This window comes from Amphibalanus amphitrite, unplaced genomic scaffold, assembly GCF_019059575.1.
Source record: "Amphibalanus amphitrite isolate SeventyFive unplaced genomic scaffold, NRLGWU_Aamphi_draft 000612F_arrow, whole genome shotgun sequence".
NCBI classification, from domain to species: Eukaryota; Metazoa; Arthropoda; class Thecostraca; order Balanomorpha; family Balanidae; genus Amphibalanus; species Amphibalanus amphitrite.
This window is the reverse complement of record NW_024882106.1, coordinates 139,573-160,790: the sequence shown is the minus strand read 5'-3', so window position 1 is coordinate 160,790 and position 21,218 is coordinate 139,573. Positions and strand designations below refer to the sequence as shown.

Here is a 21,218-nt window from a genome sequence, read left to right as displayed (position 1 = left end):
AAATAAAATGGGAAATCATTCGAAGGTGGCACACTACCTTTAACCCTCGGTCTTTCTCTGATGACTGTTTAACCCTCGGTCTATCTCTGATGACTGTCTGACCCTCGGTCTATCTCTGATGACTGTCTAACCCTCGGTCTATCTCTGATGACTTTTTAACCCTCGGTCTATCTCTGATGACTGTCTGACCCTCGGTCTATCTCTGATGACTGTCTAACCCTCGGTCTATCTCTGATGACTGTTTAACCCTCGGTCTATCTCTGATGACTGTCTGACCCTCGGTCTATCTCTGATGACTGTCTAACCCTTGGTCTTTCTCATGACTGTCTGACCCTCGGTCTGTCTCTGATGCTTGTCTGACCCTCAGTCTGCCTCTGATCTCTGACCCTCGGTCTCGCTTGTCCCCAGGACGGACGGCCGTACCGCCACTGCGCGCCGTGCGGACGCTGTGTCAAAGTCACCTGGCAGCACTGCGCCGCGTGTGACCGCTGTGCGCTGCCCGACCACCCCTGTGCCGGGCAGGACCGCGGTGTGAACAGGGCTGTCTCCGCGCCCACACAGCCGAAACGCCCGGCAGGACACCAGGTGAGGCGACCCGGCGAATCAGAGGGATGGGCGCAGGCCGGGGCAGTCTGGAAGGTTTGAGACGATCTAAACGGAGCTCTGTCAGCCTTCTACCAGTCGTTAGCTGATAATGACCTTATTTATCAAATGGCTCAGGGCCTCAGCGAGTGACCTTTCAACACAAAACAACTGCAACTGCTCTCTGTCATCGAAAGAATGTAGTTAGGGCGACCAGCAACAAATCGGTGACCTGTTCAGAACAGATGATACCTGAAACGTTTTTGCTCCTCTTCCAGCCGAAGAAAAAACCGAAGAGGCGGCGAAAATAGCGGGCGTCTGACGCAGACCGCCGGTGTTTGGTCCCTCGGCCGTTAATGTTGTCCGGAGTGCCGTTCGGTGCCACTGTTTCAGTCCAGTGCAGTATAAATGGCCTGCTGTTATCTCCAGGCCGACCCGACACCGCCCACCTGCGTATGTCTCGACTGGTGATTTTTGTCTTTCTGCGCCGGTAACGAGCGGAAGGTCCGCGTTCAAAGCGCACCGGACGCTGCCCGCTGCCGACAGGTAATTGGTCCGCAACACGCGGTCTTCCCCAGTGACGTCATCCGGGTGTCCGGATGTGACATGATGACGGCATGACGTCATGTGTGCGTATGCGTATGACAGTGTGCTCCGAGACGGGGTTCACATCATTTGTTTGCGGAGGGTGGCTTCTTGCTGTTGTTTTTGTTAGTTGCCGTTTGTTATGTAGGCTGGGGAAAAGGCTGACAGAAAATGACGAATCTTGAACAGCATTGTCTCATTCAAGTCACTGCCGTATGCAATGCATTTGTAACTGTTATTTTTTAAAATATAATCTGCAAATGTCGATTGTATGTGTCATGCCCGGGTGGCGGGTGGCATAGTTCACTGGCGGATCCAGGCTTGCGTTTTGGGGGGGGGCCAACTCATGCAGGAGCCAAACCTAGGGTACCCCCAAATCCTGTTTTCTCATCGGATTTAGGCCACTTATTTTTCGTCACAGCCCTGACACTATGAATTTTTTTTTTTAACTTAAAAGAAAAATATATAAATGGTAGCCCACCCGACCCATGCCTTTATATTACTTTGTAAACACTTACCATTGTTTTTATCGACCAGTTAAAGGGACCCTCCCACCTTAACATTAGATTTGAGCTGAGATAGCCAAAATGGGGTCCCTGGCTCACAATTACCGGTTTCGGCACGCACTCACAACATCGAGAAATGCCTTAAATCGGAAATATTGAATTTCAAAATTGCAGCATTTTGATTCAGAGAGGCTAATGCTTTTGGATACCCCTCTGAATGTGTGACGTCAGCGGAGATCTAATGATTTTTTAATATTTTACTAAAACGTTTGGTAGCATGCGGTGGTATAGGCTGCTTTGCGCGCAACAAATGCCGCACTTTCAAATAAAGTCGCTAGGAACAGCAGCGGATATCCCAAAAAGTAAACAAAAATAAAAGTCTAATCTCTTGATAACCGGTGAATATTTTTCTATAAAATTTGGTAGATATTCGTTTTCGCCCTTTCTGAACCTAGCGACATCACTTTCATGCCAATTCATTAACTTTTTTGAAGGTGGGAGGGTCTCTTTAACCCGCTTCGAGTCAGTGCTTGGGTCCCTTTGCGGGCCGGGAGGTGGTAAAACAGCCCTGTCTAACTCGGCTCCTGGGCCACGCCCTGATTGAACTATGTTTCATTATCGTTTGGGGGAGGGGGAAAACGGACCACTTTAGGCCTCTGGGAAGGGGGCATGGCCCTAAATGCCCCCTCCCTGGATCCGCCAGTGTAAGAAGAGACCATTGGAGCTGCAGTTGGGTACCTCAGACATCAGGGTACGCCCTCAGATGTATGTATAGGACTCGCATGGAGACCTCTTATGCTATAGTGTACTGAAAGGACCCAAAGGAGCCTGTCTATATGGGCTCCCGGAGATAGACGTGGGCCCTCAGGAGCCCGCCAGAGCCCCAATGAGGGATAAGTGAGGGATACCAAGTGCCTGCAATTGCATATTGCATAAGCCATAACGCCTTTACAAATCAATATATTATGCATCAGTGGCAGATCCAAGGGGGGCCACATGGGTCATGACCCCCTTGGTGCCCGGGGGCACCACAGGCCTGTCAGGGGCACCACCGGCCTAGTAGGGGCACCACCAGCCCGCCAGGGGCACCACAGGCCTAGCAAGGGCACCACGGGCCTGTGAGGGGCCCCACAGGCTTGTCAGGGGCACCCCAGGTCTGTCAGGGACACCAGAGACCTGCCAGGGGCGCCGCCGGCCTCGCAGGGGCACCATGGGCCTGTCAGGGACACCAGAGGCCTAGCAGGGGTACCACAGGCCTTACAGGGGCACCACCGGCCTTGCAGGGGCACCTTGGGCCTGTCAGGGGCACCACAGTCCTGCCAGGGCCCAGGGGCACCAGCGGCCTAGCAGGGGCACCACAGGCCTGCCAGGGGCACCACCGGTCTAGCAGGGGCACCATGGGCCTGTCAGGGGCCCCACCGGCCTCGCAGGGGGCACCACCGGCCTCGCAGGCATCACGGCATCACGCAGGGGCACCTTGGGCCTGTCGGGGGCATCACGGGCCTGTTGGGGGCAATTTAGGCTTGTCAGGGGCACCACAGTCCTGTCAGGTCCCAGGGGCATCAGCAGCCTAGCAGGGGCACCCTAGGCCCGCCAGAGGTACATACCACAGGCCTGCCAGGGTCCAGGGGCACCACAGGCCTAGCAAGGGCACCACGGGCTTGTCAGGGGCACCTCAGGCTCCCGTGCCCCCCCCTCCCCCCCAGATCCGCCAGTGATGCCACACCACGCGAAACACCGCCAACTACCAGCTGCCGCGCCATAAACACGTGCCAACAACAGTCTTTTTTTTTTAGGTCGACTCCGCTCGCGCAACTTTTGACTGACCCTCACTGCTACTATATTGCTTCCATATTATGCTGTGGAAAGCTTTACTTCACCAAGTGGCTAAAAACCTCCATCAAGGTATATTTTCTTAGCAATTTTTCTGGCGTTTTGGGGGGGGCCAAACAGGCCACTTTAGGCCTTTGGGGGGGGCCATGGCCCCCGTGGCCCCCCCCTGGATCCGCCAGTGGCATAGTTACGATACTAAGCATACCATGTATTACCTGTACCACATTTTGCTGGAATACGGAACGTGCTAATTTTGTTTTAGAGCAGTTACGCTCTTTTTAGGCGTGTTACCAAGCCTAGTGAACCGCTAATTAAATTAACGTCAGTGCGTAACGAACTTTGTGCAATTATGCTTGGTTTGTGTTTGGGCGTTTTGGGGCCCTGACCGCGGCTCGGCGGCGAGGATGGTGTTACATCATACCTATTTCAGGAGGGCAGTTCCCGGGGAGGAAGCGTAAGGGCAACGCATTGAACCTCATGCGGTAATTAACAGCAGCCTCTGCGGTGTAAATGTGCTTTCACTGTTGGCTTAGACGCTGCACATAAATAATTACATCCCAAAGGCGTGCAGCAGGTAGGAACAGACGCATAGACGTTTTATAGTAGGGCGGCTGAATTCGGAAGTCAATTCTCAATGAGAAACGGTAATATCTGTGTAAGAGAGAAATGGGTTAAGATATGAGTTTTGACGTTTCTGCATTTAATGAGTCTGTTTTCTAGCTTTATCAGGAAGCTCTGTCAGTGTTATTATCTAATTCATGTTCTTATTGGTAGCTTTACGCTAAGAGTAACGGTTGTAAATATTCCGGTTGGTAAAAGCAACTGAATAAATTAAATGGGGTAGACTTTCGTGTGTTTGATCAGCTGAAGCATCCATGGTAGGTAGATAAACGCTGAGGGAATGTGATTATGTTGGGCATAATTTGAATATTAACCCATCTCGCCAGCGCGGGTGTCTCTCAGCTGGTTTTTACCGGTTCATCTCAGACTCAGTCTGTTTTATCTCGGTATCAGCTGTCTGAGACTTGCCGGCTGCCGCAGTCATGTTTCCCGGTAACGGTAATTGTCCCCCACAGACTGCAGAGTGCAGAGTCAGTCAGAGCTCGTGGCCGGAAACCAATAATTACACCCACCCAGCTTTGCCGCTTTGACACAGACTCTACATTGGCCGTTACCCTGGGCGGTGACGTGGATTGACGACGGTATCCGTGACAGAGGCGTTCGAGGGTGTTTACATACATGTGTTCGCGAATCACTGTACTCGCGACTCTGAGCGCCGAAAGGCGTTGTATTGTAGGTGCCCCGTGTTGGTCGTCAGTTAGGTCGTATTCAGGCCCGGGGGTATTCGGGACAATGGGAAGGACATCGATCGGAGCTTTGGTCTCCGAGGGCACAGAAACGTCTCGGTTAGGTGAATGGATCGGTCAATGATCAGTGCCGAGGTGGAGCCTGGAGCCAACTAACTGCCTCCAGTAACAAGCTTCGGAGAAAGTCATAGCGGGGAGGGGGGGCGGAGGCGACACAGGGGAATAGGGGGGGGGGGGGTGGCGACGATCCTTTGGGGGAGGGAGTTTAGGCTCTTCTTAACCTTCCAGGCGGTGGGGGGGCATTTTTTGCCCCCCCCCCTTTAGTTTTTTCGATATACCGGGTGGCCCAGAAAAAACGTTCCCAATTTTAAATCAATATTTCTCAGAAAGTGATAAAGATACAACATTGAAACTTCCGGTAGTCAATGCGACATATATTTTCAGTGAATGGTATGATTTTTATGTTATTCGGTCAATTACTTTTTAAACGGTTCGTGTTTCTAGCATGCCATGTAAAAATCACTTTTTTGCTCTGATGTTTACCAAAAATGTGAGTGAACGGGCCACTTCCATCTCGGCACCACGGCCTACAGCCATGACTGCTACTGGCAACTATGTAGTCTCATTGGTGGTTCAGGCCTCAGGGTGACACATTCCCTCTAGCTTTTTTTCTTATTCGGTCGATTTACAATTTGATCTTCTTGAAGGGAGGGCGATCAGCAGTAACCCATACACCGTGCCACTCCTTCGCCTCGAAACAGGACTTGTGTTGAAACGAATGGCATCCATTAACACAACTTTGGCTTAGTATTTGAATTTTTGGCACATAAGTGTGACAAAAATATATAAAATAGCAACACACGTGCTGGTATCATTCAAGTCGTTCTATTTTTTTTTTTTTGTATTTTTTCTAACATGGTACGTCTAAGCCAATCACTACTTCCGTTCAACAACGGCAAAAAAAGCAAAAACTTCTTACTTGATTCAACATAAGATTGCTGGCTTGAAAATTATGGTACAGTGTTATAATTTGGCATACCAATGCGCAAAGAAGTGACGCAGGCTTGATGAAAATTTTGGCTCGTTATTTGCACTCGAATTTGAGATATAGGCCTCCAAAGTTCGGAACGTTTTTTTTGGGCCACCCGGTATCTTGAGAACCGCTGCGCCGATCGTCACCAAACTTTCAGTACTCTCCTGGGAGCAGCTAGCGCACATGGTGACCAAAAATTTTTCTAAAGGCTATGATAGGTTGGCCGCTAATGACGTCAGAGTGACGTCATTTTTGCCATTTTCGACCAAAAAAAAAGGTTTCGCGGGAAGAGCTGTCAGGCCTACAGCTTTAGAGATACAGAAAAATGTTTTAGACATAAAAGGTGTAGAATCAAAAGGGCTACAAAACTGCTATTTCGGTTTTTCGATTTTTTTTGGATTTTGACCCCCAAAAATCAAAAAATATATTTTTTGAATATAATAGCCAAAAAATCCAAAAAGTTTTTTTGAATTTCGAAAAAAACGGAATATATGTGATAGTCCCTACCGCCTTCTATCTACATACTAAATTTGAGATCGATAACTCTTTTTTTCGCCAAGTTATAGCGAAAAAAAAACTGTTCAAAATTGATGACGTCAAATTTTCAAACTCAATTTTTAGCAATTCTAGACCTTGTAGCGCAAAACAAAGACCACCATTAGACTCCCCGTGACGAGCTGCATCGAATCGATACCCATTTTATGCAAAAATGTCAACTTTGAAACTTGACCTTTTTGACCTGACCTTGACCTGACCTCCACCAGAAAGTGACCTAAACCGTACCTGATGCTCTTATAACCAACACCATTGAGTTTGAAATGAAAAACTGGCCATAAAACATGCATCACATAACCTTAGTAAAGTTGGGCTCATGTGGTGACCCTTGGTGACCTTTGGTGACCTGACCTGGTATGACCAGTGACCTCTAATAGCAACATATGTATGTACTAGACAACTGACGCCTTATCGCTGATTTTCGACAAAATGCGTTTTACTCGGTGTTATAGCGCTTTCCCTAGAAGCCCCGTGAACGGTGAAACATTTTATCTTTGACCTGACCTGTGACGTCATCGGTGACCCCGAGGTCAATGAAATTTGGTTTCCCTTGACAAATTTGACAGGGCTATCGAACGCCCTTTGAATTTTCCGGATCCGTCCAGTAGTTTCGGAGATACGGGGGGGGGGCAAAAAAATGCCCCCCCCCCCCCCCACCGCGCGGAAGGTGGCTGGTAGGCCCACCGCCTGCCGGGTTAAGGGAGGAGGACAGCAATGTATCAATTTGGAAATGCGGGAAGCATTTGAGCCCCAACCGCACCCCTCCATACACATTATCATATTTGTATAACCCAAAGGATAGAATGGGCGCCGAACGCGGCGACTTTCCTTCAGCTACCTGGGGAACAACGCATTGTGGAACATCGCGCTTACAAGACGACCTGTCCCACCTGGCAGTTCAGAGCATGACACGCTTTCTGTATATAGTTAAATAGTTATATGAAATGAACTATGAAATGAACACTACGAATAGTACCCATATTCAACGGAAGAGCCGGGGCAGCCACGTGGCTGAGTTCGTGATGCCTATCCTACTCCCCCCTCTTCCCTCCTAATCTGAACCAGCCGGGCGTTTCTGTTACCCCTCCTCCCCCTTCTCAGGGTCGTGCGGAGTAACCTCTCCCCCTACTCCACCCTCACCCTATATTGGAGCATGGAAGAGATGAAATGGCAGCGAAGGAGCAAAGGGCGGGCCCGGTACCGCGTCGCAGCGATTTAAAGCCGATAATCTGAATCTAGGGACCGAGTGCTTCGGTCCTCGACCTCGAATAGACGGGACAGTCTTGGATTAAACGGCGAAGTTTAGTCAAGAGATACGTGCGTGGTGACTGACTGCCGATCAACTGTTAGCACTGTTAGCCTCTTCGACTGGCGAGGACTGCCAATAGATTACTTATGTAACAAGGTCAAGAGTCTGACGCTTGACGATGTCGCGATGAGGTGTCCCCTGTGTATGTATCAATCACCGACCGGACCTACGTGAGCCGCCACTCCCTCGCGCCCAATCTATAGTTAGAAGTCCGCACAAAGCACGCGTGCCACCTCAGCATCTCGACCGGGCACTCTGTGGAGATGGTGTCACCCACGCCGGACGGCGCGCTTTTGACCCACACCAGACTGAAGTCAGATCAATGTATTGTCCAGCTCCGGTCTCAGATCGGCCGAATGCCACAGCGGTGCTGCAACTGTCCGAGAAAGCCTGAATGCGCAGCATTCGTGTTTGCGTTACCGTGCGTCGTTAACATTTCCAATCAGTGCGCTACTTGGAACGGTCGAGCTATGTCGAAGCTTCTTTTGTCAAGTTACGACGAAATGGTGCTGATGAAAGGCTTCTTGTAGTGCGCGCCGCCAGCGGCAGGTCAACGTTTGTCTGGTCACTGTGACCGCAACGCTCCCGGACGGAGGGGCGTCAATGAATTCCGACACGGGGAAACAGACCGGTGCTCTAAAGACACCGGGACGAGCGTCTCGTCAGACGGCCGATTAATCACGGGACCGTGCGAAATCTATTCCCATGATGTCTTTGTTCGTCCGCTAAAGGTACTTAAAGGATGCCGTGATCCGATCGTCGGATTGGAGCTATTTCTCAGCACAGACTGAGTCGCCGCTCCACTGCGTCCACTATGGGCGTCAGCTCAGCAGCGCACTCCCAGCCTGGCGCTGACTCAGCTCCCACAGGGAGAGTAGTATCGACACCGGTGACATATTCACCCCGCCGAGACTCGCGGGGGCCGCCGAGGGGTCATAGATCGTTCACCGATGGGTCATGGGCGTGCACCGATGTTAAGTCGATGCTTCGGGAGGTCATTCTAATTAGAGCGAAAAAGTCGCTTTGGTACACACGCCAGACGATTATTCTGAAACAGAACAGTCGAGCCCGTAAAAATAGGCATAGACGTAACATAACACTACCGGTGCCTGGAAAAACAGGCAATGTAAAAAATCACTCCGCTTCACGGAAGCGTAATCCGTCACCAATGTCCGTCACGGGAGGGGGCGTCACGGGCCGTCACGCGGCTCACTGTCGGAAGGAGCCGGCCAGTGTGACGTAGTCGCCGATCATGAGCGCCTGGCTGAGCGGGTACTGCTGCGGCTGCGGCTGGGGCGGCGCGGGGTCGGCGGTGGTGGCGGCTGCCGCCGGCCGACCCTGCGCCGGCCGCACGGCCGTAGCCCGCGAGCTGGCCGCCGCCGGCGCCGGCCGCTTGGGCGCGCTGGTGGCGGCCACCGGTCGGCCGCTGGACAGCGCCGCCGCCGGGATCGAGCCCGGGTGGATGGCCGCTTGGTTCACCAGGCTCTCCACTGAAACGGGTGAGGCACAGCGGTCACAACCGGGACACATCTGGTACTCCGGGGGCACATCGAGACCCGGCTACCAGTGCTGGGAGGAAGGTCAAGTATACCCCTCCTGGCGGAATGACAATTATAACTTACAGGACGATCGCTACATTAATTTCATCGCTACATTAATTTTATGAAGCGCAGTAAGCATTAATGGACCACAACCGTTGTCATAAACTATACGCACTACTGAGCCTCCCCGAAGTGTTGGATGGTGAGCTGATTTCTCTCTTGAACGCTAATTACTTTCGCAGCCAACCAACATCATTATCCATTCAGAGCTCTTTGAAGTTACCGACCTACCGAGCACCATCCCGCGCCGCCGCCGCGCCGTTTTGAAACGACTAACGAGCGTATCTTACGAGATTACCAAAGGCCCACACACGCACACATTCCGCTGTTTGCGATTAATAATGCCAGTCGCAAACCGCGCACGTGTAGGCGATAAACCCAGTCCGGCGGCGGACCGTGGCAAGCAGCGCGGCGCGGGTGGGCTCTCTGTTCAATACGAGTGACCTGGGGCCGGCCGGACTCACCATTCAGTACGGTGTTTTGCAGGCCGGAGGTGTCCATCGCGACCTCGCCCAGTCCGTTCACAGTCATACCGTGCAGCAGACTCAGAGCTGTAGCACACAGTCGCGCAGGGTCAGTCAGCAAGTCGGGCGTGGGTCAGTTTGACAATCGGCATGAGAGGCAATCGTCAGTCAGCGTAACACGATGCATACGTTATCGGTCAGCGTTTACACAGGTAAGCGGAGGGACGGCCAACCAAGTCACGTGAAGTAGCCTTCCATCGTCTTACCAGAAAAAAAAACATCGCTTATGTTCAGTCAGCTGACCTATAGACAATTTTCCCATTTCATTCATTGATAATAATGCGAAATAGACCTTGCTGGCCTTATTCTCCACAACTGACCGGACCCACCAGGCAGTGTCGGCCCCAGCTCACCAGCCGGCCCCCACTGACCGTGTTTGGCGCCCTGGGCGTCCACCGTGGCCCAGTGCTTCTCGCTGGGGCTGACGGAGTTGTAGCCGGGCGGGGCGGCCGGCGCTGCGCCCGTATACCGGAACAGTGGGTTCTTCAGGTCCAGCGTCACCGTGCTCGATACGCCCGTCGCCTCCACTTGCAGGGTGATGGTGACGTCATAGCTCTGCCTGCGGGGGACGCGGTCACCTCATAGCCCTGGGAGGGGGGCGGGGGTGTCCAGGAGCGCGCTATCTAATTGTCTGGTGTGTCACATCAGGGTTGGCATTTTTGCCGGCAAAAACTAGTTTATGCCATTTGCCGGTTTAAACCGGTTTCAACCGGCAAAAAGTGGCAAAAACTGGCAAAAACTAAAATCTATCATGATGCTATGCCTAGACATGCATTTGAACAGGAAACATTTTAAAGAGGATTCAGTGAAAGCTTTATGCTTTCAAACAGAAGTCAGATATTGACCATTGCAGTGTTTAATACCTCAGAAGCATTTTCATGGGCTTTCCATAAGTAACCAGTAAGACGCCTTTTGGGGGTGACAAATGAGCCAGTGCAAGGGCGAGTCCTGCACATGCAGAAGTGCGAAAGAGTATCAGCTGCCACTGATATGTGCACGGCACCCTACTTACCGGTTCCTAACGGTGCCAGTACCAAATTTGAGCGCAATCGAGGCAGCCGTTCTCGAGAACTGTAAGCGTCGCCCCTCTTGTGCGCATGTGGAAAGTGGAGGTGTTCCAAATTTGAGAGCAATCGGCCCAGCCATTCTCCTGTTCTGCTCGGAAGCGTCCCTTGCACGTGTGCACGTGCATTAGCATCCCAACCGTGATACATGGAAATGCATTGTGTGCAAGGCATTGTGTGATGGACGTCTACCAACATGCAGTCATTTTAAGCAGAGGTTAACTAATTTGGCAAACTTCATCATGTTTAGTGCCCCTCTATAACTTCTAGAAATGCATTTGTGCATTTCAAATCAATTGGAAACTAGAAAAGTTGTAGTTTCGGCCTCCTGAGTTTTAGCCAGTTTTTGCCAGTTTCTGCCACCGGGGTTTCTGCCAGCCGGTTAAAACCGGTTAAAACCACTGGCAGAAACCAGTTTTTGCCACCCCTGCCAACCCTGATGTGCAGGATGTGGCGCGGGGCGTGTCGCCCCGGCACCCGGCACGGCTCGATAACCGCTGTCATACGTCACTACGGAATACGGATACGATGCCCAATGTCTATCACCACCTGTTTCCCAGAGATGGTCGATTTACCAACACAATCGAGCCGAAAACGGTGGAGCGCAGCGTGCTGTGATGCGACTTCCCTGCGGCGTAATAATTAATATGCCACCGTAATTTTCCGTGTATGAATGAAACATGATAATTAACGTAGTATGTCACATGAGTGGTAAAAAAGACCACATTTCCTGGTTCACCATGCACAGCGGCTGTATGCCACCATTGCTTGCTGAGATTTTGCGTTTCAATACGTAGTGACTAGTGAGCCATCGTCTACCCCCCGATGTTTGAAACCTCGTTCGCCATCATAGCAAACATACCAACCACATCAAACCGATACCAGTCACACCAAAAACAAACACGGCTTTGTGCTGCCAGTACCAGACCGGTACCTAATAGTAGGTACCGGTACCTACCGTGAGGGTACCGGTACCCAGTTCAGTCAGTACCCACCTCTGATTGGCCACCATGAGCACTCGCCCGGTGAGCATCTGTCCCTCCTTGGCGGGCAGCGGGTGCCGGAGCAGGCAGCGCACCTGGTACCAGTGTGTCAGCGGCTCTGTGGGAGCCGTGCTCAGCCAGACCGTCTGCTGCGAGCCGCAGAACGCCACGTCGAACCAGAAAGCCAGGCCGTGCACCGTGCCCGTCTCCAGCATGTGGAACTCGACCGGGATGTCTGCGGGAGGGGAGGTCAGGTCAGTCCGTCTTCAGCGTATGAAGCTTCAGATAAATGTCTGGGGGAGGGGCACACAAAGTCGGACCGCTTGTGTGAAATCAGGTCTGTTGACTGTTGACATTGAGCAGCTTTGTTAACGCGCGCACCTCTTCTGAGTCATAATTAAACGCCTCGGGGAAAGGTTATTAAGATGTAAGTACATATTTCAATTATTGTTTGTCTTATTGTTGTTTGCAACGGTGTACTGTCCAACTAACGAACGTCAATCCCCATTGTCACGTTAACAGAAGCATGATAGTATTATAACGACGGCATCTTGCGAATTCCCCGACGAAAAATAAATAAAAACAAAACTAGCCAAGGGGCATCTACGGATGCAGCATGACTCCTCCCCCCTCCCTCCATATTTTCCAGCTGACTTAGCATATCCCCCTGCCCATTAGACCACATGCAGTCCCCTCCCCCCCCCCCCCCCCGGCTCCTACCGATGCGGTGCAGGTCGCGCTCCTCGGCCGTGGAGAAGTCGAGCACGTGCCGCACCGCCTTGGCCAGACAGATGCGCACGTCAAACGTGTCCACCACCGGCTGACGGAAGTACTCCTCGGCCGCCCGCTCTCGCAGCGAGGTCAGGTTCACGCCGTGAAAACTGTTCTGGTACCTGAGTACAGGGGGCAAGCGTCAACGACGAAACATCGAAACTCACTGGCCACAAACGTCGGAACGGACACATCTCTGCCGCTGCTGGATACAAGACGAATACACGGTTGAAAGGGTCACCGAACTATTAATTGTCAACGATGCATTCAAGGCGATTACCGTGTACAACGTCAAACATGAAAAGTGTCTGTCATATTGCCTCCCAAGACAGAAAGGTTATAGCAGGATCTGCAAATTGCAAAACCGGAATAGGCGCATTATATGCAACTTCACATTTGACGTCAACGTTGATGCGTCAAACCTCGAAATAAGCGGATAAAGGCATCCGCATTAGGACAAACAGTCCAAGCCTTTGAAGCGGTGCCGGTACACCCGCTACGGGGAACACTATCCGAGTATCAGTCTGACCAATGAACTCGGACGCATGCTTGTATATTTTGAAACCAGAAATCCCTGTCGGAGGATATCAGTATACTGTTAGATCAAACGATGAAGAGGCGAAAACGGCCGGAACCGTGCTGGTCAATAATGCCAGAAAGCCGCCTTTTGAGTGACGAATGAGCGAGCGTAATCGCGAATAATGCACACGCATCAGTGCAGGGTGAGATCTCGTTGACTCATTATGTGGGCCAGTGGCCAGTCCTTCTAGCCGGTTAACAGTGTAGTAAACTAGATCGCAATCGGTCCATCCGCCGCCCTTTGAGATGTAGACGCGTCATCTGCACGTGCGCACGTGCAATGGCACTCCAACCGTGGCGCATTGAAATGCAACATCCGGTGGTGATTATTGGCCCAGTCTCCGTCACATTGTCAGTCGAATATACTAATTATTGCAATAGGTACAATCTTGATACCATGCATTTGGCAGATGGCACCTAGTGCACTCGTTCGACTCGCACCTCAATTCTAATTCTAGCTCAATTAGGGTCAAACGAAAGGGGGTCTGATCGGTTCTCCTTCCTCACTGTGCGTTGGCTGCTACAGACGACCGTTGAGTAACACACCAATCAAACTCAATCGCTTTATGATTTGTCATCCGAATTATCAAGCTGCTACGATCGATGAGCAATTAAGGCGCAAAACTATTAAGGAAAACAAATAATAATAGTAAACACAGACTAGGTATTCAGACCTCAAGAGGTGCTCCGGCCATTTTTCAGGACAGGGGCGTTATCAACAGTCAAGTCTAATGCCTAACCGTGCTAACAGCGTCACGCCTGTCCGGCCGTCTAACGGCGGCGGTACGTACCAGAAGTTGGCCTTGCTGTACTGTTCCATGTAGAGGGCGTCGTCTCGGAAGGGCGCGATGTGTAGGTCACCTCGACTGGGGAACAGTTTCCCTGTGGCAGGGCGGGCCGAGTCACAGGGCGGTCAACGCAGAGGAGGGGGAGGGGGGTCGTCCCCTGCGCCGTCCAACACAACAGGCAGCGTGGCACAACGGGTGCGGTACATACACAACACAACGCTGCACACACGTCAGCGTATACAGCTGAACCGGACGGCACCCACAACGTCCAGCGACTACCGTACAGTTGATTCAGACAGCAAAACGATGATTCAAACACTGCATTGGAGTTTGCCAGCCAACATCCGCACTGGGTTTCACCATATTGCTGTCAGTTGCGGTATGCATAACGTAAATTGCACAATACAGTCGTTATCATTGTTTTCTACAGACAACAGCCGCGGTCTGTGCGAATTTAGTGCAAGAATGACATAATCGCACACGGCGAGTCTGTTACAACTAGAGTCAAACACAGCTGCACCGCAGAATAATGAGTTGACCTGAGTGCCCATCAGTTCCTAGTGAATCATGAAACAAGCTCACGAGTCGCCGCCCCTGACTCACCGCCCGGTTTGAGCCACTTTTTGGCGTGCAGGTAGGTCTCGAGCATGCGCTCGTTGTAGAGCATGTAGCCCATGGGCTCCGAGATGATCATGTCGACCTTCTCGGCCAGATTGATCTCCTCGATCTTTCCGGCCACCACCTGGATCACGTGCTGAAGGTTGTTGGCCGCCACCAGCCGCTGCGGGAGGCACCGGGAGGTGGCGTTAGGGGTCGGGTTCGTCATAGGTGGATGTCAATTACAAGAGCTCAAAGATCGAGACGGAAGTAGCTGTTGAGGTAGGGCGTGTATTAATATGCCAGATATACGCGGTGGTATTATAGCCTTCGTCGTAAAAAGGTTTTTCGCAATGTATTTCGGTAACCACATCAATCCGTTGTGCGGAGCGTATACATCCCAATATTGAGCACCGAGGTAATTAGATCACGGATTGACGCGGGCAGCTGACGGAATATGACGCCCACCATAGGTACCCACTAAGGTACCCAGTATATAAATCAGGTGAATACTCCCACCGCCCACCGTCCGACCACTCACAGCAGCGTGTTCCGACATGGAGCTGGCCTCGACGGCGTACACCTTCTTGGCACCGGCCTGGGCGGCGAAGAAGGAGAGAATTCCAGAGCCCGCTCCCACGTCCAACACCACCTGAAACGACGGGCCAGTGACGGCATCCGCACCACTCCGTAATTTAAATCACACAGTCAAAACAGTGCCTCCCTATTGGCGACGGGGAAACTACGGCAAACATAGCTGTGTGTACTCATTCTGACAAAAGAAGCAGCCTTTATTTTGGTATCGGTCATTTTTGCCTAAATTCATAGAGGTTAACAGGAGCAGGCAAAGTTACTTTAAAACAGAGCCAGCAGCAAATGTGGTGGGTCCATGGAGTTGCTCAGTGTGCAACAAGCTCTGCTTACTGGGTACCCCATTCTGTAGAACTCGCATCAACATTAGAGATATTTTCATAAAAAAGTTATTGTGCACGTTTTGGGTCTGATGGGCTCCTAGTCCCGTGCCAGCCTCTCAGAGCCCGGGTGGCGGCGTACCTTGCCAGTAAAGTCGGCCGCGTTGGAGAGGATGGCCCGCTGGTAGGTGCCCGTCCTGATGAAGTCCTGTAGCATGTTCTGCTGCTGGGAGAGGTAGCTGTAGAACTGTGGACAGACAGGAATCACAGCATTATAAACACAGCCAGCCACAAGTTCAACTACAAAGCATCGTGCACGACGCACGTCAGCGATCTGTTTTATCAACAATGAATGGGTGTCAGCATATTGTACAAACTTAAAAAGCACCCTACACAGTCTGATAACCTTTGTCCCTGTCAGGGCTAAAAATTACAAAAACAAATACTAGGGTTGACTATTAAGTAATGGAAGTGCCTTAAGCAATTGAACGTTTTTGCACGTGCACATGTTTTCTTGGTGTCAGTTCATGCGCCGATGTTTTTTCTATCCAATGGTGAAGACCACATGTCCTTAGCTACTTTTTGCTCCAAGCTATCGTCGTTTTCCCAAGAGACCACCCAAACCTGCGGCGCACCACGAAAAAGGAGTCTGGCAATGGCCAAAATCGCGCGCCAAGCGCCAGCGCGAGGTCATCAGAGCTTATTGGCTTATTGTTATGGCTACACAATGGACAATATCTATATTTTCATCAAAACAATACAGGGTGTCCCATAAGTTCGTTCTCACATTTGTTTGCATGTGAAACAGAGTACATTGCGTTTTGGTATATTTATGACCCCTCAATGTGCTCCCCATTTAATAGGCAAACACATGAATACATGCTGCGGCATGCCAACCGGCATGTTTGGCTGCATAGCAGGCTTAAAGTTAACCCAGACTGACTTGACATGCGCCGTGAGCTCCTCGAGGCTGGAAGAGCGCTACGCTTCAACGAGCCTCAACTTCAGCATAACCAACAAATTTTTATGAAATTTTGATCCGATGAGGTGCCTGGCATGTGATCTTGCCACAAACGCCTGTCACAGTCTCCTTGCACCGCTTTTAAGCTTTGCTTGACCTGTGCACTGATGCACTGTCTTGCCTGAAGATGGGCCTACGACCTCCCGGATGCCATTTTCTCCTCTATAAATGTGTTCATACTCGCGGTTCGAGTTCAGCTTGAGGGCTGAAATTCCTCCTAGATGTTCTTGGAAAAGCATTCTGCTTCCCAAAACTGTTTCCGGGTTGCCACTTGTAACTTGATCAACTCCAGAACGCCTATAACCCCACAACACAGTGACCCTGACCTTTTGCATAGGAACATAACGGGACGAAATGAAGGCCTCCTCCTTCGCCCTTATGGGGTTGTTTTCGGGTTTGGACGGGTGTTTCATCTCGAACGTGGACTAGTTAGTCCAGATGACCTGGTTGATGTCATCAGTCCTCTAGTTTTGTTTAGCCTCAGGCATAACGAAACTCATGTTTGGCCATTTTAAGACGTTTTTGACTTTTTTGAGCCTTCCGGTAAGCAAAGCTTAAGTCACCTTTGAGTTATGTACCCCGAAAGAACACTCTTAGACAGCTGGTAATCCATCCTGAAAAGTCTGTTTACCAACTTTCTAACCCTTTGACCTTTTTGATGGCCACTTTGGCGCCACACAGTTTTGGCCACTTGGCTCATTCCTGAGGGCTGGCTAGAAAGAGGATAAACTTGCAGTTATTGACTTCCAACAAATCATCGGCGTCACTTGCTGACTGTGCGTCCAGTTAGCGATGGATATTGGCTACAGACTGGTAGGCCTCAATCACCCTCAATCGTCGCGAATGGTCACGTGCTGACTAAATACTGAGACGTACCCGTATCGGAGACCTCTATGTTGCGGCGTTAGCCGTCTCTGTAGGAAGCGGGCTCTAGCAAAAACTATTTTGTCTACAGAAATTAGCTACTGTGGAGCATATTTCTACCAGCCATGGCAACCATGTAAGCTCAGTTACGAACCAATTTCAGCGTGCCTTTAAGCAAGAAAGCCTAAAAACGTAAAATGTAGGTGAGAACGAACTTATGGGACACCCTGTACACATTGGCACGATAAATGACAGCATACACTACTCCACATAATCGCCTTCAAGCATCACACACCATTCCAGCCTCGTCTTGACCCACTCCTGGAACGCCGCCAGAAGACTGATCGGCGCTTTCTTTCTCAAACCGATGAAACCACCGACTTATCGTCTGTGGGGAGGCTGCGTCGCTCCATACACTTATAAAATAAATTTTATGATCTTGGTAGGCCTTTTCCCTACAACAAACTGAGCTCTAATGACCTTGCACTCGGCGCTGGCGCGCGGCTTTGGCCATTGCCAGGTGGTGCGCCACAGGTTCGGGTGGTCTCTTGGGAAAACGACGATGGCTTATAGCAAAAAGTAGCTAGGGACATGTGGTCTTCACTATTGGATAGAAAAAAGATCGGCGCATGAAATGACACCTAAATAATGTGTGCACGTGCAAACCCGTTTAATTGCTTAAGGCACTTCCATTACTTAATAGTCAACCCTAGTATTTACAGAGACGAAGAAATACGATGGACGAAGAAGCGTAGAGACAGGGAAATCTCGCTGGACGAATGCGAGAAAATTTGCACTTTCGAATAAACAGAGGATAAATGAGACGCGACGAAAATAGCGCCACAATAACTGGCCTACGAAGAAATACGAGACGAACACCGGCCCCGTTTGAAGTGTACACTGACCTGGAAATACTGTGAGGCCGAGGCCTCTTCCGTTCTCTCAGAGAACACTGAAGTGGCCTGACCAGACTTGAAATCCTGTATGTGAGTGCTGAGTCGCTGACAATCTGGAAATAAGAAAAGGTGTGCCGTCATAAATGCAGATGGGTGAAAATTGAGAGTTTAACTGATAAAAATGGCTCTAGCAATAGCAAGGAGTGCAAACAACAAAAAGGTCGGGAATAGCTAAGGAAGCAGGACATATTACCAAAACCTAGAATTACTTGAACCTAAATGACACATGCATATCATGGATGAAGTATTCCTGGATAGGACACTCCCTATTCCCCAACACCAGCGCCGGCGACCAAGCGGCCACCCGAAAAACGCGGTAATGGAGGGCGAAATTAGCGAGGTCTAGCTCGTAAGACACGATTTCAGACACTTTCACATATTTTTAGTCCTTTCTTATGATAATTATGGCTTCATTTAGTCACTATCACATACGGAACCATTAGACACGATCTGCCCATAGCACGCAATGCTAAATGGCGCCTGCGCCCTCGCCGTCGTGCGTGGTCAGATAATCGGCGGAGTGTCCCATCCAGGAATACCTAATCCATGTGCATATCATGCTGCACGGGTCACTTCCACATCTCATCTGTCTCCCTAAAGGCCTCTTACATTGTCTCCATTAAGGCCTCTTCCCAGTTACCCACTTATAAGTACAAAAAGAAGTACTCAACCAAATATTTACTGGCCTATAGAAGACTTGCATTTCCATGTCTTTTCTACATAAATACCTAGTAGGAAGAATATGGGTGGGTAATGGGTATGTACTGATAAAAGAACATAAAGACCGATAATTGAATAAAGATTCAACCCACTCTAAGTGCTAAAGCTTAATGAGGAGTCATCAGATAACTATATAAGAGAAGTGTTGCATTGAAATGAGAAAAACAGCAATGCAAAAAAGGTTAGGTTTCACAACCTTCTCAGTTTTATGTTTTGCTTCAAACTGATGATGCTACTTTACCTAGACATTAAGAAGAGAAATATGGTTTATAAGGACCAAACTTACCCTGTGTACTGTCAAGAACAATCATGAATGCATCAGTGCTCAGAGAGAAAATGTATGCTGTTTTCCCAGCCTTGCAGCATTCTGTTGTCTTTGAGACAGGAAACTCCAGTTGGACTTTTTCATCTGAAACAGAGATAAAATAGGTATCTGTCCTGTCATTGGTGTGAAAAGGGGTGTGGGAGAGTTTCAAAAGAAAATTTGCAATTAAAACTAGTGGATTTTTGTGTGAAATCTCACATAACAAGCTTGAACAAAATTCTGACAGCTTTTTATCAACTCTCTGCTATGCACAAACCTATATTATTAGCCTATACTAGCTGTAAGCACTAGTCTAGTAGTTGCTCTAGTAGTTGTAGTTGCTAGCAGGTCAAAATGCTAGCAATTTTGCAACTAAATAACCCAGGGCTAAGTTACCACTGGTGGTCCTGGACGTCAGAACTGTCTACCCATCCCCTACCCCCACGCCCGCTGCACACATCGCACTCAGCAGTTTGCGGTGCCCGTGAACACCCCTCAGGTATTCAACTCACCAACTTACCTTGTAAAACTTTGACACTTATTCCAGCAGGATCATAGGACAAGCGAATTTGTGCCTTTCCTGACAGGTGGTTCACAGAAGAGCCGTCTTCATGGATTTTGTTTATCAAAACATTGTCAAAAACAGCTGCCATTGTTATTGCTCAAAATGTTTCCAGAATAATGTGCGATTCGAGGGCAGACGTGTACCTCAAGGACTTCTCAATAGTTTATGACAAGATTCATGGGGAGCGGGTGAGTTTCTTCGTGAAAATAACTAAGTTATCCGAAAAAAATCTGCCATAAACTACAGCCGGCGCCCGGCCCCAGCAGAGCACCAGGGTATATTGAGTGAAGCAGAGCACAACCAAAGCACAACACACGACCCGGCGCGCGCGCCCCGCCGTTGGTTGTGTGTCTGCGCCATTCAAGACAAGGTGCGCAAAGAACGAACCATTTATTAGCTTCCATATACCAAAAAAGTGCTACCACTTTTTGCCTTTACTGTTACGCCTATGCTCAACACGCGTACCTATTTCGAAACATGCGTACACTCGGGGGCAGATTGATGTTCCACCACTCCCTACTCTTCAGGCTCCCATTGCTCAACACTGGCAGCGGCCAGTGGCAGCACTGGCAGCACTGGCACTGGCAGACAGTGCTGAGCAGTGCTGAGGGCAGGCAACACTGGCAGCAGCCACTGCTGAGCCATGGGAGCCCGATGGGTAGGGGGAGGCGGAACATCAATCTGCCCCCGAGTGTACAAGTAGGTACGTACCTTACCTACTATGCAGGGCTGCGGAGTCGGAGTCGGAGTCGGAGTCGGGGTCGGAGTCGGTCGGAGTCAACAGTTCTGCCCGGACGGTCGGAGTCGTAGTCGCCAAAAGCCCACCGACTCCCTCTCCGGAGATGTCCGTGAAGTTAGCGTCAGCAACAGCAACGAATACAGCGTCGGATTCAGAATCGCTTCAAAAACTCCTATCAGGTCAATTGTGGGACGGGGAGCAAGAATATGACCTTTATTTGGCCCTAGCTCTTACCACTTACCCCTTAATCGGCCCTTAAAGGAAGGGGCGCGTCAAAAGTGCCTTAAAACCCGCGCCCCATAGGGGGGGCCGAAACGGCCCCCATGTCCTTTTCCGTCGATATCTCCTAAACGGCTGGAGATATCGCCACCAAACTTTCAGGACCCCTCTGGGCATCAATATTACACATTGTGACCAAAAATTTTTCCAGAGGCTATGATATGTTGGCCACAAATGACGTCAGAATGACATCATGCTATGCCATTTTCGACCGAAAAAAGACCTTCGCGAGAAGAGCTGTC

At 50.3% G+C, this 21,218-nt stretch overlaps 2 protein-coding genes across 5 annotated transcripts in view; one reads left to right on the top strand and one right to left on the bottom strand.

The window, feature by feature from the left end:
• LOC122363268 (rRNA N6-adenosine-methyltransferase ZCCHC4-like) overlaps nt 1–1,432 on the top strand; it is a 50,717-nt gene extending 49,285 nt beyond the window's left edge. For all 4 annotated transcript variants that reach the window (XM_043332320.1, XM_043332321.1, XM_043332323.1 and 1 more), the window contains 2 exons: nt 409–585; nt 861–1,432. In XM_043332320.1, the coding sequence (XP_043188255.1) occupies nt 409–585; nt 861–893 (210 nt within the window). In that variant the 3' untranslated portion in view covers nt 894–1,432. The remainder of the gene's footprint in view (nt 1–408; nt 586–860) is intronic.
• Nucleotides 1,433–8,019: 6,587 nt separating this feature from the next.
• Nucleotides 8,020–20,311, bottom strand: LOC122363272 (histone-arginine methyltransferase CARMER-like). Its single transcript, XM_043332335.1, has 12 exons — nt 19,914–20,311; nt 19,376–19,498; nt 18,319–18,422; nt 15,671–15,775; nt 15,159–15,269; nt 14,624–14,801; nt 14,024–14,114; nt 12,603–12,775; nt 11,895–12,117; nt 10,207–10,394; nt 9,776–9,862; nt 8,020–9,200 (listed from the first exon to the last, which is right to left on the bottom strand). Exons 1-12 carry the CDS (start codon nt 20,044–20,046, stop codon nt 8,920–8,922), a joined length of 1,797 nt encoding a protein of 598 aa, XP_043188270.1. The 5' UTR covers nt 20,047–20,311; the 3' UTR covers nt 8,020–8,919.
• Between the last annotated feature and the right edge of the window lie 907 nt (nt 20,312–21,218).

Coding starts and splice junctions, on each gene's coding strand:
- LOC122363272 (XM_043332335.1), bottom strand. CDS start 20,046: ATGGCAGCTGTTTTTGACAATGTTTTGATAAACAAAATCCATGAAGAC. Junction 12,776..14,023: donor TACAGCAAGGCCAACTTCTG/GTACGTACCGCC, acceptor CCCTGTACTCAG/GTACCAGAACAGTTTTCACG. Junction 12,118..12,602: donor GCGCGACCTGCACCGCATCG/GTAGGAGCCGGG, acceptor CCCCTCCCGCAG/ACATCCCGGTCGAGTTCCAC.